We start from the raw sequence: 19,020 nt of genomic DNA, 5'->3' as shown, positions 1-19,020 counted from the left end.
TGCACCTATTGAACTCAACTCCTCAATCTGACTTCAGCTTAAAAGTCACCATCGCCAAGGCATCATCCCTAACCTTTCTAACAGTAATCCTGTTTACATTTTCTTTCTTCCAGTAATCCATTCTTTTGTTTCAGCATATTTAGTAATATTAGTGATCAGATAGTTTAAAAGAAATGCATACATAATTATATGTATTTCCCCAGAGACACTGAGTTTCTGGAAGGCGGAGCTCACATACGTTTACTTCTCCTAGCAGCAAGTGCATGGCCTAAAGGAAGACTTCAGTCAATGCTGACTGAAGAAATGAAGAGCAAAAAAGCATATCAGTGATGCAAACATCAAGTTGACTCTAGTGAACAGAAGAGGCATTAAGAAAGGATTTCATCCATCTAGATGAGCACAAAGGTAGGCAATGTCTTCTATTCATTAGAAACATACTAGGTGAGTCAAATCTTGCTATGTGAGAATGGACACATCTACTGGTAAACAAGCACTGGAAGGTTTGCAAGAGTGGAGGTGTAGGGAGGAGGGGGTATTTAACACCTTGTATTTCAAGCATTCCAACATAATGAAGGTAAAATGATTCTGCAGAAACAAGAGGAGAGATGCAAGGAAATTGCTAATGAAGAGGAAGGAAAAGAATAGGAAGTTCGTTAATTCTATGAACTACCATTACACGGGAACATACACAGAGGGACAGACACGAAGGCAAATTTCAATACATTAATGCTTCGGAATGTTTAAATTCACCCCAATCCTTGTTTCTGATTACCTGCAATTTAACTGGCTCTGGCAGTTTCATTTGGAGCAGGCCCTCCTTGGGCCTCTTACCCCCTTTGGCATCTTCGTCACCAGCCCCTTCCAGCTTTGAGTCGTCTGCACTGAGCTCTTTTTCCAATGCATCGCCCTCCTCCTCCAGAGTGGCTGCTTCTTTAAACACGCTGGGCTCAATCAGCTGCAAGATGTGCTTGAGGTCCTCGTTGTGAAAGACGCCCATGATCAGCAGGGTATAGAACAGCTTGATGAGAGGTACGAAGAGGAATTCAGTGGTCCCCCCAACCGGGTCCCGGGCATGAAGACCACCCTCTTTAACGGCTTCCGTCAGCATCTGGATGGTTTTAGCCTTGAGGATGTCCAGTGGGAACTCGGGACTGTACTGGTAACATTCATTATTGACGGTCACAAAACTGGGGGAGGAAAACTGCATCCGCGGCCTGAGGGAGGTGCTGAGGCCAATCCCTGGGAGGCCGTGCTTTTTGTTCTCATCACGGAAGAGGGTGATGCTCTTCGTCTCCTCTGTCATGGGGACGATGAACTCGTTGTTCATCATAAGCCTGGCAGTGGCATAGGAGCTGAGGTGGATGTCAATCAGCAGGTCGTAGTAGCCGGCGCGCAGCAAACCCGGCATGTACTTGTTCTCGATGGCGTAGAGGAGCTGAGGTTCGTCCACGTGGCTGCACAGGGCGTGGGCCACCCGGTGGTTCCCAAGAGCACAGACGGCTGAGTAGAGCCGGAGAGTGTGATAGTGAAATTTCAGCAGTTCCTCCTGCTCTGTCAACTCCAAGATGTCAACAGATCTGTAGAAGGGAGAAGGAGAAGGGTGGCAAGATTAGAAATGGACAATTAAAAAAAAAATCAGAATCAGAAGAAAAATCTATGCAGACAAGTAAATTTCAAAAAAGTATAGGAATAGATGCTACACGTTGAATATCCTTCTTCTGAAATGATTGGGACCAGAAATGTTTTGGATTTGGGGATTTTTTTGAGATTGTAATGTTTGCATTATACCTATCAGTTGACCATTCCAATCCAAAAATCTGAAATCAGAAATATTCCAATGAGCATTTCCTTTAAGATGCATGTCCCTGCTCAAAAAGTTTCAGATTTTAGAGCACTGTGGATTTCAGATTTTCAAATTTGGGATGTCCAACCTCCATCTTCTTCTTTTAATTTTCTATGGCATGTTTAATGGTTGCATACCTTTTTACCTTTTTTTCTTTAATCACTTCTAGATGTTTTACAAGTTTTCTTCTACACAGTACTTAATATTCATCTAGAAATTCCTTAATCCTCAATCATACCAAGGCTCTGAGCACCTCTTTTAGATATCCGGGTTTCAACCTGACCCTGGTACTCCTCTCCTTCCAGAATTTGAACATTCTCTGGAAAATGTTGAATCTCCTTTTTCCCAACTGGCTAATTTGATCCAAGAAACCAGAAAGCTTTGCCTTAGGCTAGGCTGCCCTTGTCTTTACCCTAGGATTAGGCTGTTAGCCCAACCCATGGAAGTGGGCGAACAGAACTCTAATTTATCTGACATAATTTACCCTTGTGTATCCTTCACACACCCAAACACCTCCCGCCACAGCTGCCAGGGTTTCCACCCAGGTACGCGCAGCACACAAAGCAAACACTATTCATGACATTTTTACACGTAGCAAAACAAAAGGGCACCTCAGGTTTCTATAGGAGTCAGAGTTTATACTGAGCTCTTAATTCAGGTCATTTTGTTCTGTCATATATCATGACCTTTCAGGGCATGAAACCTAAAACATGTGGCCAGACTATGCCTAAAGTCAGAACCGTTCTGGATCCACCTCCCAACTCTTAGAATCAGAAGCTTCATGCATTACTAACTAAAAGCAAATGATTACCCACCCACCCCCAAGTGACACCTAAGCTTCCAGGAAACCGCAAAACTGCTGGGCCCAGTTGCTAAAGGCCAGTTCTTAGAAAAGAATAATTGTGCAAACTCCCCCTGCCCACCCATGAAGTATAGAGTGCAATGATTCCCACGTCTTAGCTGGGCTCTTCATTGCCCAAGGGGACCATCATTCTACCCCTCAGCCTGGCTGATGGTCAAATTATAGATCTGTTCATTGTAGCAACATAGAAAGTCTGTACTCTAAATTCTTATTGAAAAACACAAGTTAGTGTACCATCTAATTTTTCTCAATGTTAGTTGCTAGAAATGACACTTAAGAACACTATAGTCTACAATGTTGCCAACTTGCCCAATCCATTCATTTACCACCACCCATTATCCACATCATGACACCACTTTCTTTTCTCTAAAGTATCTCTCCTCCCTATTAGAGCATGAAGTCCTTGAAAGCCAAGCTCACGTCTGTTATATTCACCATTTTATACCCAGTGCCAGGAACACAGTGGGCACTAATACATGTTTGAGGAATGACTGCATAAATGAAAGAAGTCTGAAGGAGATGCCATCTATAGAGTTCTTTAACTCTCATAACTTTTGCACTTATATCAAGGCAAACCAAAGCATATACCGTGTTTCCCTGAAAATAAGACAGGGTCTTATATTTATTTTTCCTCAAGAAGACACCCTAGGCCTTATTTTCAGGGGATGTGTTATTTGTTTTAAGTACAGTACAACAATCTACATTTATTCAAATATAGTTAAGTTGTCTTCTTCTGGAACATCATCATAACTGTCCAAACCCTGAATTCCATCCTGAATTTCTTGCAACTCTATTTCCTAAAGAACCATTGGCCCCAATCTCTCATGTCGAGCAATAGAGTTCTCATGGGGCAGATGAGAAGGGCTGCTCGTCTTCTTACGACGAAATGCATGGGTTGCGCAGATACGCTGCATAGCCACGCCCATCACTAGGTCTTATTTTCAGGGTAAGGCTTATATTGGGCAAATGCTTAGAAATCCTGCTAGAGCTTATTTTATGGGTAGGTTTTATTTTCAGGGAAACATGGTACTTGCACTAAATTAGTTTGTGTTCCCACACCACCACCCCTTGTAAAATTATTCATATTTTAATGAACTATGGCTTGAATTCAGGGATAGCAAAAGAAATAACTCATTATTTTATCTAAGGACAATGCCAAATATGTCACCTATCAATACCTCTCCAGCACAGGGTACATTATATTATTGTCCTCAAATATTCTCCTTCTTCCCTGCAGATGGAGTAATCTTACCTTATTTTAGGCTTCAGCATATAACTTGTTTTGGCCAATACAATGTAAGCAGATATAATGAACTGTCAGTGGACATAACATTTGCCATAGCCAAAAATAAACTCTTATAGGCCTGGAAGTCTCTGTGTGTCATTTTGCACATCTACCCTTAGCTGTGAAAACTTTTCGTCCCAGATTAGGGTTGCCCCATCAGCTTGGGTCTCGGCTGAGAAAACATGTGGGCCACACCCCCAGTCCATGCCCAGCCTGAAGCAGAGATGTAGGGAACCAGTGACCTCATGTCACATGAGCAGGAAATGAATGTCTGTTGCAAGCCAATGAGACTTTGGGGTGGTTTGTTACTGCAGCAAAAGCTGACCAGTACAACTGATAATACTCTTTAACAGTCCCCAGTGGAGAAATTTCTATCATATCTCAATATCATTCAATTATTCATGAAATATCACTGAATGTCTATTATGTACTAGGCACTGTGCATTGATGATACGATGGCGAATTATACAGATATGATTCCTGACATCAGGGAGCTTACTATTCAGTTGGGGAGAGAAACCACCTCCCCTCCAAAACAGTCAACTGAATCATAAACTGGGATGTGTGTTAAGAAGAAACAAAGTATGTACTCACATGCACCTATCACCATCCCCCAAATTTAAAATATGAATGATTTGCCATGTTATTGGGGGCATCAGATTCTTCTCAACCACTAGTTGTTACTTCCCTTTTGGAATCTGGATTGTGAAACTGATCAGATTTTTCTCTGGCTGCTATGGAGCATAAAGCCAATGTGGGCCCTGAGCCAACAAACCACACTGCAAGGTGTGGTATAAATAGCAGTCTTAGCCCCGGCTTTATTTCCTTATTTTTCTCTTCTCTACAACCTGATTTCAATGACACCTTTTATGCATCTGTGTCCCATTTATTTTGGAAAACTGCCTCAATTCTTTTATGACCTTTAGAGAGAGTTTAAATTTTCTATACACTTATATATACATTTATCACAGGCAATTAATATAAATTATAAATTACCACCACATGGATTTACATTAGGTTTCTGATTATGGCATGCCAAAATATTAAATTAGAATGTTAAAATTGTTTGCTTAGTAGAGAGAGAACACTTTCCCTCGCCAAGAAATTTCCTCCCAAATGCTGTGTCTTTTGGTTATTCGATATTTTTTTCAAAAAAATACCATCAGATGCAACATTTTGATAAAACATTCTTATAAGTTTGATTGCAGTTGTATTTGTCTGAATTTTTATTTGCTGTAAGTAAGTAAATAAGTAAAACATAAGTAAAACAAGAGTGAATGACGAAACCACACACTATCACAGGGTGTCTTCAACTGCAGTATCATTTTTTTTTCCAGTAACGAAGTGGATACTTTGAGAAACAGATTGAAAGTTGGAGTAGGCCAGAATAATGACTCCATTGCCACAAGAAATGAGGTATTTTCATATATGTTTGTATGTATGGTTGTATCTGACAAGTGTTTTCTGTAAATGAGATCTTCTAAAATCTCATTTTGTTTCCCCAGCACCACCCGGAAGCCCTGGCATTCATCTAATTCCATCTAAAGCGTCCCAATCAGATAGACACGGAAGCACAGGGCTGACCTGTTTTCCTCGGGGATATGAAGAGACATGAACTGCAGAGGATCCAAACACTGCACCAGCCAGCCTTGGCGCTCACTTATCCGAGAGACATCTACCTTCAGGAACTGGTTGGGCATCCTGCTCCACAGGACATGCGACAGGAACTGCACGTGCAGGCGCGGGGGGCACTGCGGCACCGGGTTTTTGTGCTCGCTCTTGAATAATCCCGCCGAGAGAGGCATCACATTCTAGGGATTGGGGAAGGCAAAAAAGAATGCATTTAGAAGATCCCCTGGGCTTCATAAGGTAACGACTAGAATTCCGCACTGGAAAGAGGCAGTGGAAGTAGGACACACTCGGAGTCAAGCAAAGTTAATACAAGAAATAACAGAAATTGGGTTTAAAAGTTCCTGAAAGCATAAAGCAGAAAAAATACTATGCAAGAGAAAATAACTAAAACATCAGGGCAAGCACCCAGGTTTTACATCCATACACTCCCCGGCACATGAAGAATGCGAGAGCAACCAAGCACACCCATGTATCTTTCCTATTTCTCTACCTGGCGGGGCCCTCAGGAAACCTGGCAGACCCATAGGGACTTGCAGTGCCAGACTTCCTGAATGAGAGGTCACACCCACTTGGCTCTTTCATCATCTGTCCTTGTCACCCCCTCATCCTTGAACCCCTCCCTCTAACCAGTGGTATGCCAGACTTACCCCAACAGATAATCCTGACTGCTAACCAAGAAAAAGGACTCATTAGGCATTAACTAATACAGTTCATTTCTCGTCCAATATCATCTTCAGCCATCCTTAATTCCTTCCTTCTGTCTGGTCTCAGGGAAAGAGAGGTTCCTACTTTGCCCAAAGCTTATTCGTTCATGTATAATCTTGATACCACCCCTGCCTTCCTGCCTCTTCTGGGACCATGTGCAAACCATTCTCTCATATGTCTGTATTACCTTAACCTCTCCCTTTCCTCTCCAGCCCTCCTGACTACACTCTCCAGACTGCCTCATCCTCAAACTGCTTCCTATTGGCTTCTATTAATGGAAAAAAAAAAAAAAAAGGCCAGGCACTGTTTTAGGCACTGAGAATATGCCAACCAACAAAACAAACAAAACCCTGCCCTCGTACCACTTCCATTTTCGTCACTGAAGACATACAATAAACAAAAGCAACAACCAAATTAAGTGGTATGTTAAAGGAGACGTCACGGGGTGGTGAGGGGAGGGCAGAAAAGCAGAGTGGGGGAGCCAGACTGCAGGGCAGCGATTACAAATGCCGTGGTCAGGCTGGGTGTCGCTGAGACGGTGACACTGAGAGAAAGACCAAACAGAGAGGAACCATGGGAATATTCAAGGGAAGAAATGCCTACGTGGAGAAGATGGCCAGTGCACAGATGCTGCAGGAGTCTGCCTGGCACGCGTCGGGAGGAGCTAGAGGCCCGCGGCCGCGGTACGGGAAAGTGGGGCAGAGCAGGAGGAGAGGAAGTCAGGGAGGTCACGGGACGCCAGACCCTTTTAGAGTCTCAAGGACCATGGGAAGATGTCTGATTTTATTCTCAGGGAAACAGGGTATCCACGGTTTTGAACAGTGGAATGATCCGAACTGACTTTGACAGTCACTCAGATTGTTGTATGATCAACAAACGGGCAAGGATGAATTAAGGAGAGCCCTCTCGGAAGCTACTGGAGTCACCCAGATGAGAAAGGACGATGACGGAGATCAGTGTGGTGACTCAGAAAGCAGAGGACGTGTCGGGCACGGGCCTGAGATGCAGCCACGAAGGAGAGAAGCCAAGGGTGACGCAAGGTGCTTGGACTGAGCAACCGGATTTGCCGTCACCTGACATGGGCACACGGCAGATCAAGCAGGTGAGGGGCAGAGGGAGTGCCAATCTGTAGCCCAGCCTGGACTCGTTCCATGCGCCATATCTAGTGGCAATGGCAGTAGACAGCTGATGGGACCAGTCTAGGTTCTGAGAAACGACCACTTTTTGTCAAATTTGACAAAAAGAGAAAAAAAGGTCATCTGAACTTGCTGCTTCCTTTCTCTCACTCCCGATCTTGAATTCGCCGTAACATGGCTTTTCCCAGCATTTTGCTGAAATTCTTCCAGCAAGGTCATCAAAGACCTCTTAGTTAGCAAATTAGTCCAAGTTGTGTGGGCGTATCTGTGTCATCTGCTATCTGGTGTCAGCCACTCCTATTTGGGAAACTCCCTCCTCACATGGCTTCTGTTAAGATGTCTCCTAGTTCTACATTCCTCACAGTTTTGTCCTCAGCCTCTCCTGTAAGTTCCTCTGTCTTAATTGATACACCCAGGTTTTCTCCTCAGTCATCTGCTCACTCTCTACGCCCACCCTCAGATATTTCATTCACTTTCAAAGATGAATTACTGTTCATTTATTAATGACTAAAATCTTAATCTCCGGACATGGCTCTCTTTATTGAGCACAACTGTGTATATGTGTGCATATATTCATGCATTCTGTATATGTATTATGATATATAAATTTATTGACCAGATACTACATATAAGGCATTGTTCAAGATTTTTAATTATATTAACTCCATAAAACAGACAGTGTGAATCCATTTTACAAATGCAGAAACTGAGCTCATGAGATTTAAGGAACATGTCCCAAAGTCACTGAGCCAGCCAGGTAAAACTATTAAGTACACCCTGATGTGTGCCTGGGAAACTCAACTTTACAATTGCAAAATTAAATTCAATCTCTTTTCCAGAATTTCACCAAACTCTTCTACTTTTTGCATTAGCATTCCAAAGTTGCCAACTTCTTAGCATGGCACACAAGGCTTTTTCAACTTGGACTTGGTCTACCTTTTATCCACATTAATCTTCAGCCACCGTCTAGAAAGTGTCCTTTGTTAAGTGAGGTGAATTACTTAACCTGCAGCACTTTCATGCTTACATTCTTTTTCTTTTTCTCATCCTCTGCCTAGAATACCCTCTCCTAAAAACATACCCCCAAGAGTTCCTATTTAACAGTTTGCAATCGACCTAAATGTCTTCTCTTCTTTTAGCTTTACCTGATCCAACCCATTCAACTCTTAGGTGCTTTCATTAATGTTCCCAGAGTACTCTATACATGCCACTATTCTAGATGGTGGTTTCAGGTATTTAAGCCCATTCACTAACTCACCTATGAGTTCAAAGATTACTGCATTGTGTGTAATTTGGCAATTTTTATTCTGCATAGGCCTAATTTTATTGAATAATATATGTAAGATGACCAAAGAGAAACTCTTTCTAATTAATTATGTTACTCTAGTGATCTTGGGTAGATCACTAGGGTAGATCTAGGGTAGATCTAGGAGATTTTCAAACATGGCTACCTTTTCTTTAAAGAATTAACTCACATCAGTACTAAGAAAATACTGAATCCATTTCAGAATAAGTAAATGCTATGCTCTCTCTGACAGAAAATAATACAAATATAATACTAGGAATGATTTTTTGTTACCTTTATTCTTCCCAGCTCAAACTGGAAAACATTGGGACTTGTAGCTTGTGCAAAAACTGCGGGAAATAATTTGGTACTTGGCTCCACCTTAAATAAACAAGTAAATTTAATAATATTAGTAAAGAAAGAATACAAAGAAAAAGAGGAATATTTTCTTTATAACTAACTAGCACTTTATAGAAAGAGACTGGGGATTGTCCTTTCTAGCATATGGCCATCTTTCCTTCAATAATTAATCATTATTTCAATATTATGTGAATATTTTAGGGCTTATGATACTGTCTTTATTCAACAGAAGTCAACATATATAACTAATTCATTTCTGTTTCCATTTTCTTTTAATTTCTAATTTACTATTTTTAGTCGACACATAATAATTGTACATATTTATGCAGTAAAATGTCATATGTTTTTATACACACATACATTGTGTAATAATCAAATCTGGATAATCAGCATATCTACCACTTCAAATATTTACATTCCTTATGGTGGAGACATAAAAAATATCCTTTTTTTTCTAGGTATCTTGAGATATGCAATACCTTATTGGTGACTATATTCACCCAACTACACAACGGGACACCAGAGCTTATCCTTCTTTTCTAAATGAAACTGTGTACACTGACCATCCTCTCCTGACCCTACCATTCCCCCCACCCAGCCTAGTCCCTGGTAACCACATTTCCAATCCTACTAGTATGAGATCAACTTTTTTATATTCCACATGAGTTAGAAAATATGGTATTTGTCTTTCTGTGTCTGGCTTATTTCACTTAATATAATGCCCTTCAGGTTCATTCACGTTGTCATAAATGACAGGAATTCATTCTTCTTTATGGCTGAATAGTATTCCATTGTGAATATTATATCGCATTTTCTTTATCCTTTCATCCATTATCAGACACTTAAGTTGATTCTCTCTTGGTTATTGTAAATAGTGCTGCAATAAACATGAAGTGCAGATATCTCTTCTAAATCCTGATTTCATTTCCTTTGGATGAATACTCAGTAGTGGGATTGCTAGATCATATGATAATTCTCTTTCATTTTGTGAGGAATCTCTATACTATCCATTACTGGCTGTATTAATGGATACAATAGTGGTTAAGGCTTCCCTTTTTTCCACATCCTCACTGACACTTACCTTTTTTCTTTTTGATAGTAGCCACTCTAACTGAAATGACATGTCATTATGATTTTGATTTGTACTTTGCTGATGATTAGTAATGTTGAGCATTTTTTTCATATGCCTGTTGCCCATTTGTATGTCTTCTTTTAAGAAATGCTTATTAAGGTCTTTATCCATTTTTAAATCAGATTATTTGGGTTTTTTGGTTTGTTTTTTATTTGCCATTGAGTTGTATTACTTACATAGTTTGAATATTAACCCCTTGCCAGATGTATAGTTTGAAAACATTTTCTTCCTCTGTAGGTTGACTCTTCACTCCGTTGATTGTTTCCTTTGCTGTGTAGAAGATTTTTAGCTTTATATAATTCCACTTGTCTATTTCTGCTCTATTTCTGCCCGTGCTTTTGAGGTCTTATCCAATATCCTTGCCCAGTCCAATGTCATCAAATGTTTCCCATATGTTTTCTTCTAGTAGTTTCATAGTTACAGGTCTTGCATTTAAGTCTTTCATCCATTTTGAGTTGATTTTTATACGTGGGGAAAGATACGGATCCAGTATCATTCTTCTGCATGTTATAACTAATTTCCCCAGCACTATTTCCTAAAGAGACTATCCTTTCCTGAATGAGTGTTCTTGGCACCTTGGTTGAAAATCCTTTGGCTATAGATGTGTGGGTTTGTTTCTGGGCGACCTACTCTGTTCCACTGGCCTATGTGTCTGTTTTTATGCCAGAATACCATGCTGATTTGGTTACCATAACTTTATAGTATATTTTGAAGTCAGGTAATGTGATGCCTCCAGCTTGGTTTTTTTTGTTGTTATTGTTATTTTGCTTTTTTTCCTTTTTGCTCAGGCTTGCTTTTTGGCTATTCAGGGTCTTTTGTGATTTCATATAAATTTTAGGATTTTTTTTCCTATTTCCATGAATAATTTCATTGGTATTCTGATAGGAATTACACTGGATATATACACCATTTATAAGAACACTTAAAATGTATGCACATGTCAACTATTAATTCTTCCAGTCCATGAAGAGGGAATATCTTTCTACTTGTGTCCTCTTTAATTTCTTTCATGAGTGTTTTATAGTTTTCAATGTAGAGACCTTTAGTCCCCTGGATTAAATTTATTCCTAGATATCTTATTTTTTTGTATCTATTGCAAATCAGATTGTTTTCTTGATTTCTTTTTCAGAGAGTTCACTACTAGTATATAGAAATGCTACTGATTTTTGTATGTTGATTTTGTATCCTTCAAATTTACTCAATTCATTTATTAGTTCTAACAGGTTTTTAGTCAACTTTTTAAGGTTTTTATATATGAGGTCATGTCATCTCCAAACAGAGACAATTTGACTTCTTCTTTAACCATCTGAATGCCTTTTCTTTTTTTCTCTTGCCTGAATGCTCTGGCTAGGACTTCTATCCTGAATAGAAATGGTTAAAGTGGACATCTTTGTGTTGTTTTCAGTTGAAAAGCTTTCACCTTTCCCTCATTTAGTACGATGTTAGCTGTTGGTTTGTCATTTGTGGTTTTACTGTATTGAGATATGTACCTTCTATATCTAGTTTGTTGAGAGCTTTTATCAGGAATGGATGTTGAATTTTGTGAGTTGATTTTCTGTATCTATTAAAATGATCGGATGGTTTTTGTCCTTCTTTCTGTTAATGTGTTATATCACATGTATTGGTTTGGAGATGTTATACCATCCTCATATCCCTGGGATGAATCTCAGTTGATCATAATGAATGATCTTTTTAACGTGCTGTCGAATTGGGTTTGCTTATAGTTTATTCAGGACTTTTACATCTGTGTTCATCATAGACACTGGCTTGTAGTTATCTTTTTGTGTTGTGTCCTTGTTTGGTTTTGGTATTAGGGTAATGTTAGCCGCATAGAATGGGTTTGGAAATATTCCCTCTTCAATTTCTGGAATAGTTTGAGAAGAATTGGTATCAGCTCTTCTTTAAATATTTAGTAGAATTCAGCAGCGAAGTCATTGGGTCCTGGTCTTTTCTTTGATAGAGACTTTTTTTATTACTGATTCAATTTTCTTACCATTGGTCTGATCAGATTTTTTATTTCTTCATAAGCAAATCTTGGTAGGTTGTATATGTCCAGAAATTTGTCCATTTTTCCCCTAGGTTATCCAATTTGTTGACATATGATTGTTCATGATCCTTTATATTTCTATGATATCTATTGTAATGTCTCTTTTTTCATCTCTGATTTTATTTACTTGAGTCATCTCTTTTTTGCTTAGTCTAGATAAAGGTTTGTTGATTTTATCTTTTCAAAAAGCCAACTCTTTATCTCATTGATCTTTTGTGTCCTTCTATTAATGTTGTGCTTAGCATATTCTTGTATTTCTAGTTCTTTGAGGCACAATGTTAGGTTGTGTATTTGAGATGTTTCTACTTTTTAAATACAGACATTTATTATTATAAACTTGCCTCTTACAACTACTTTTGTTTACCATAGGTTTGGGTATGTTGTGTTCTCATTTTCATTTGTCTCAAGAAATGTTTAAATTTCTCTTTTCATTTCTTCATTGACCCATTGGTTATTCAAAAGCATGTTGTTTAATTTTGATGTATTTGTAAAGTTTTCTCAGCTCTTCCCATTATTGAGTTGTAGTTTTATACTGGTGTGGGCACAAAAGATACTTGATATGATCTCTACCAACTTAAACTTGTTAAGATTTGTTTTATTGCCTAACATATCGTGTATCCTGGAGAATGTTCCATGTGCAATTGAGAAGAATGTGTATTCTGCAGCTGTTAGATAGAATGCTCTGTAAATGTTTTGTTGGGTCCCTTTTGTGAGGAGTGCAGATTAAATCTGCAGTTTCTTTGTTAAATTTTTGTCTGGACTCTCTATCCATTGCTGAAAGTGGGGTACTGAAGTTCCCTACTATTACTATATTGCAGTCTATCTCTACCTTTAGATATAGTAATGTTTCCTTTATATATTTGGGTGCTCTAGTGTTGAGTGTACATATATTTATAACTGTTATATCCTTATGTATCCATATATATTGCTGTATTGATCCTTTTTTATTACACAATAATATTCTTTGTTTCTCTTTACAGCTTTGACTTAATGTCTATTTTATCTGATACAAGCAGAGCTACTCCTGCTCACCTTTAGTTTCTGTTTCCATGAAATGTCTTTTTCTACCCCTTCACTTTCAGTCGATGTGTGTCCTTACAGGTGAAGTGAGTCTCTTAAAGGCTGTATATAGTTGGGTTTTGTTTTTTTAATTCATGTAGCCACTGTATGTCTAGTAATTGGGGGATCTAATCCATTTACATTCAAGGTTATCATTGATAGGTAAGGAATTATACCTCCCATTTTCTTCATTGTTTTCTGGTTGTTCTGCAGATCCTTTGTTTCCTTCTTCCCCTCATTTGCCTTTGTAGTTTGGTGGCTTTCTATGGCGCTAAGCTTTGATTCCTTTCTCTCTCTCCTTTGTTTGTTTTCTGCAACTTCTTTCTTTCTGGTCATCATGGGACTATCATAAACAATACTATAGTTATAACAGATTATTTTAAGCTGGTAACAATTTAACTTCAGGTGCATAAAAATACTATAGACTTTTACCTCTCCCTAAATTTATATTTGTATTGCTTTATATATTGCATATTCCTTGACAACTAATTGCAGCTGCAGTTCTTTTTGACCATTTTGACTTTTAACCTTCATACTGGAGGTTTGAAAGATTTCCATACTGTAGTATTCTGAGCTTGACTATGAAATTACTTCTACTGGTGAGTTTTATACTTTCACATGTTTTCATAATAGCAATTATTATCCTTTTGCTTCTAGTTGTAGCATGACCTTAAGCATTTCTTGTAAGGCAGGTTTAGTGGCAATGAATTCACTCAAATTTTCCTTGTCTGGGAAGCACTTTATTTCTCCATTTTTGAAGGATAGCTTTGTTATATATAGTATTCTTGGCTGATAGTTTTGTATTTGTTTTCCTTTCAGTACTTTGAATGTATCATCCCATTCTCTCCTGGCCTTCAAGGTTTCTGCTGAGAAATCTGTTGATTGCCTAATGGGGATTCCATTATATGTGACTCATTCTCTTAGAGTTTTTAGAATTCTCTCTTTGTTTTTGTTTTTTGACAGTTTGATTATAGTGTGCGTGAAAGAGGACCTTTTTGGGTAGAATCTATTGGGATCCTCTGAGCTTGCTGGATCTGGATGTCCATATCTCTCCCAAGACTTGGAAAGTTTTTGTTATTATTTCATTAAATATGTTTTCTGTGCCTCTGTCTATTGCATCATGGTGTCCCATAAGTCCTATAGGCTTTCTTCATTCTTTTCTATTTCCCTGTGAGTGGGTTATTTCTAAAAAACTGTCTTTAAGTTCAAAAATTCTTTCTTCTGATTGATTTAGTCTGTGGTTGAAGCTTTAAGTTATATTTTTTATTTAGGTTATTGAATTCTTCAGTTTCAAGATTTCTGTTTGGTTCTTTTTATAGTATCTCTTTGTTAAATTTCTCATTCAGACTATGAATTGTTTTATTTATTTTGTTGAATCGGTTATCTATATTCTCTTGTATATTACTGACTTCCCTTAAGATCATTACTTTGAATTCTTTTTTAGGCATTTTGTAAATTTCCTTTTCTTTGGGGTCTGTTACTAGAGAATAATTGTGTTCTTTTGGAAGAATCGTGTTTCTTTGCTTTTTCATTTTATTTATTTATTTATTTATTTATTTGTCCCTATGTTGACATCTGCTCACCTGGTGGAACATTTACCTCTTTCAGTTTTATAGAGTAGCTTTTATAGGGAAATACTTTCTCCTATAGACAAGTCCCAGGGTATTGGTTGGGTAGGATATGCAGGCTTTGGTTCTGAGTAAGTGCAGTAGTATAGTATCTGTGCAGACTCTACAGCTGTAATCCACGTAGGCAATGTCTGCAAGTGCCTCAGTGACCTACAGTGCAGGAGTTTGTGGCAGTGGTAGTGTGGCACTGCTAGAGGCAGGGACTCCAGGCTGGTTCTCAGGCCAGGAGCATGCAAAAGCCCATTGCCCATTAGGCAATCAACAGATTTCTCAGCAGAAACCCTGAAGGCCAGACTAGAATGGGATAGCTTGGGGGCAGTCTTGCTTAAGATGGGTCTGTCTGTTGGGCTGTTTCTCAGACCAGGCCACATGTAAATGTGTCTAATTTACTTTTTGGTCTTACAAAATGTATTTTCCTTTAATGGGGAAAAAAGGTTTTCTTCCCTAGAAGCATGACATCATCACCGACAACGTACCTGATAGTATGTGCTCAGTTCCTTGCCATTGGCAATGAATGTGAGCAGCCCACTGGCAGCGTCCACCACACAGCCGATCTCCAGTCCGTTATTATTGCGTCCTTGCCCAGGGCTCATGCTCTCACCCGCACATACCATATAGCAGTTGCTGCGTTTGATGCTGAATTTCAAAAAAACATTTTTTTATCTTTGTACGACCACAGATAAAAGAGAAAGCATGTATATCTTGCAAACTAACTAAATTATGCTGCGCAAGCAACAAGCTCATGCTGTAATGGGAGAGGTGCACAATGGGCCCGATTCTGTGATTCTGAGCAAAACTCCATTGACTGCAGTGGACATTCTGAATCAGGTCTCATATGTCTCTAAATTTCACACCTAATGGAGACAGGTCAACAAGTTTGAACCAAGTAAGAACTGACCTGCACCTTCTCTCCAAAAACTCAAACCAAACTAGACCTTTTTCTGAGGTTCAAAAAAGTTTAACTATTTAAAAATCATCCAAATTTGTAATTTTCACCTCAAGGTTTTCCTTTTTTTTTTTTTTCAAGCACTTGTTCTGAAATGAGAAGCATTTGTTTCCAAACACTATCAAAGTCCTTAGGCAAATTCTACATGAGCCATCAGTGACTCAATGTATTTAAAATTTGGCTGAAATTTTGCCCCTTTAAGGACAATTCCTGGTGATCTGTTATGAGAGACAGACTTAACTAGAATATACACAAAATCAGTGATTAACAACAAACCCCACTTGGTTTTCACCTTTCCCAAAACCTTCACTGGAGATGGTAACAAAGTTAAGTAATTTAAACTTCATCTCCATTTCTTTTCTCTGCCACTACATAGTGAACATATTAACAAGACTAGCAAAAAACAAAAAAACCAAAGCCAAGCAAGCAGAAGGAAAAGAACAAACAGGCTGGGATAAAGTTGGTTTCTGAATAATCAAATGTAGGCTGCATTTCTTCACACTATGTATGTAAGATTCTATAACCCTTCCTATCCTCTGTTTTCTACAACAAAATCATCTTTCAGTTATCCCATCCCTATATTAAGTTCTTTTCTTATATTGTTGCCATCTCTGAAAATTAAATGTTCACACCCAAGACTATTCCTAGAGACATGTGGTTTTGGGTCCCATACTGATGTAAAGTGCTCTTCATTCAAGATTTTTGCTGGGTCCACATCTCAAGTGCTAACTCCATTATATTGCACACGTTACATCCTGAGGGCAGGAAAGGGAGTTTCCCAGCTACCAAAAATGATGGTGCAGGTAGAGGAGAAAAGCAACATTATAAAGGACTCTTTCTGAGACCTGTCACAGCAGATCAGAGAGGATGCATGGGCACAAAAGGTAGAAGCAAATGGTCAGATCTTCTCTTGTCTTATTCTGCAAGGAAGATAGCCTTCTTCACTTTTTTGAAGGTTTGGTTTGAGTTTGGTTTGTTTTACAAATGAAAAAGGATGGCACAGAAAGTGTAACTGACTTACCCAAAGCCACACAGCGAGTCAATGGCAAAGCTGAGGAAAGAACCCACTGCTCCTCAGTCTGAGTTCAAATGTGTCCACCTGGTCTAAACTACCAGCCCACACTGTCTTCACATTTTTCTCCCATCATTTACCCAATTCCCAAGATACATATCAGATTATATGTTAAAGGCCTCACATTCATCCATCTTGAATCCCTAAAACAATCACTAAGTATTGGTAACTCAAGTCATTAGTCATATTACCTTAAGGAATATATGATTACTACCCAAAAAGGTATACTGTTCTTACTATATGATGCTTTTCATTTTTAATATATTTATATCCCTTACTGATTTGTATGAGTTAAAAAAAAAAAGGACAGTGACATTAATGGCTTGATTATATTATTCTTATAAATAGAAATATCTTGTTCACAAAATCCAAGACAAAAGAATACCTAGATTTAGCAATATTTTTTTTTCAGATGGCACTCTTGTAAAAAATTGAGGAAAACCAACCTTTCATGCACTTTTCCTTTTTCATCTCCTAGAGTAACTGTTACTGTACGGACTCTGTCCAAGTCAAAGCCTGTATCATACTGATGGAAATCTGATGTAATCCAGCCCACCCAGACATTAGCAGGTTCTTGTCCAGGAAAGATTCTCACTGAGTAATAGTACTGTGAATATAGCAAAAAAGAACTGTTGACAAAACAAAACTTTGATTTGCAATGTTAACTGTTGTTTGAGTCTTTGAATAACCTCAAGAATATATTTCTTGGTTTAAAACTAGTTGGCTGAATTAAAATGTTATAGGCACAAAAGACTGACACTGCAAACTAAGAAATGCCTTATACCAGAGATTCTGAATTAAATCAGAAATAATGGGAAAGAAAAAAATATGTGAGCAAACATACAAAATGATTTGAGGTTCTTTATACTCCTGAGCATGTATGTATGTATGTATATATGTATGTGTTCATATTGTGTACATATGTACACATACATACATTTATATGAGGACAGATATATAGTATATATATGTGATAAGAATCCATTCAGCAGGTAAGCTTCAAATGCTTCAAGCTTGTGCAAGTGCACTAATCTATGCTAGAGTTTTTATACCTGTCACCCACCTCTTTGCATATGTTTGGCCTTTTCTAACACTGACATATAATATTTTGACATCTTAAAGTCACTTTAAAATAGTTCACATCTAACATGAACATCAAACTCAAACACAGAAACACTATACAACAGGCACAACTATATATCTTTTTCATTTGGCATTTCAGGAGAAGTAGTTTTGAAAATTTAAAATGGCAGAGAGCAAAACTTGACCTCTCACCAAGTATGATAAATTATCTTTTAGATAATCCACTAAGACAAAGGAAATCACATGTACTTGGAAAATTCAAGTGCAATTTAAAATTTTATCAAGAAACAGAATAGCAAAATCAAGATTATGAATGCCATTAAGGATATTTTTCCTAAAATAACTTTCTTATTGCATACTATACATTATGATACATATGTTTTCCAAATTTTCAGTCCCCAAAATATATATCAAATACAAGCAAATAATTAAATAAAATTAATGTTGCTAAATATGATGAATCAAAGTATACAATTTGAGATATAAGCATAATAAGTGACAAATAGAAATAAATGACAACAGCTGCAACCTCATACCGTGGATGTCTGCATCAAGTAATCATAGTCATCCCGATCGTCGGCAAGGACATCTTCAGTGAGTCTTGCAGAGTGGCTTGTGCTATAATCTGGCTTTGTTCTCCTAAGCAAAAATCTGAAATATATTAGAGGACTAAAAATAAGCAATATTAAAATGTTCTGCCTATTTCAAATATGAGCATATATTCAACTGAGTGGTCCTTAACCAGGGCAATTTTACTACCCGGGGGACATTTGGGACTATCTAGAGATATTTTTGATTGTCACAACTGGGAGGATGAAACCCTACTGGCATCTACTGGGTGAAGGCCAGGGATGCTGCTTAAGATTCTTCAATGACCAGAACAGTTCCCACAACAAAGAATTACCTGACCCCAAGTGTCAACAGTGCTGAGGTTGAAAAACTGAT

General features: G+C 38.2%; 1 protein-coding gene across 5 annotated transcripts in view; it reads right to left on the bottom strand.

Annotated features, from left to right (window-relative positions):
- RYR2 (ryanodine receptor 2) overlaps positions 1 to 19,020 on the bottom strand; it is a 644,030-nt gene that overhangs the window by 195,905 nt on the left and 429,105 nt on the right. For 3 of the 5 annotated variants that reach the window (XM_075995501.1, XM_075995503.1, XM_075995505.1), the window contains 7 exons: positions 18,612 to 18,726; positions 17,439 to 17,599; positions 16,942 to 16,971; positions 15,451 to 15,610; positions 9,043 to 9,129; positions 5,575 to 5,801; positions 773 to 1,577 (listed from right to left, as the gene is read on the bottom strand). In XM_075995501.1, coding sequence (XP_075851616.1) covers positions 773 to 1,577; positions 5,575 to 5,801; positions 9,043 to 9,129; positions 15,451 to 15,610; positions 16,942 to 16,971; positions 17,439 to 17,599; positions 18,612 to 18,726 — 1,585 coding nt within the window. The remainder of the gene's footprint in view (positions 1 to 772; positions 1,578 to 5,574; positions 5,802 to 9,042; positions 9,130 to 15,450; positions 15,611 to 16,941; positions 16,972 to 17,438; positions 17,600 to 18,611; positions 18,727 to 19,020) is intronic. The other 2 variants (XM_075995502.1, XM_075995504.1) reach the window with 1 other exon arrangement.

This window comes from Microcebus murinus, chromosome 19 (genome assembly GCF_040939455.1).
Source record: "Microcebus murinus isolate Inina chromosome 19, M.murinus_Inina_mat1.0, whole genome shotgun sequence".
NCBI lineage: Eukaryota > Metazoa > Chordata > Mammalia > Primates > Cheirogaleidae > Microcebus > Microcebus murinus.
The sequence above is the reverse complement of the archived record's forward strand: the minus strand, read 5'-3'. Positions and strand labels throughout refer to the sequence as shown.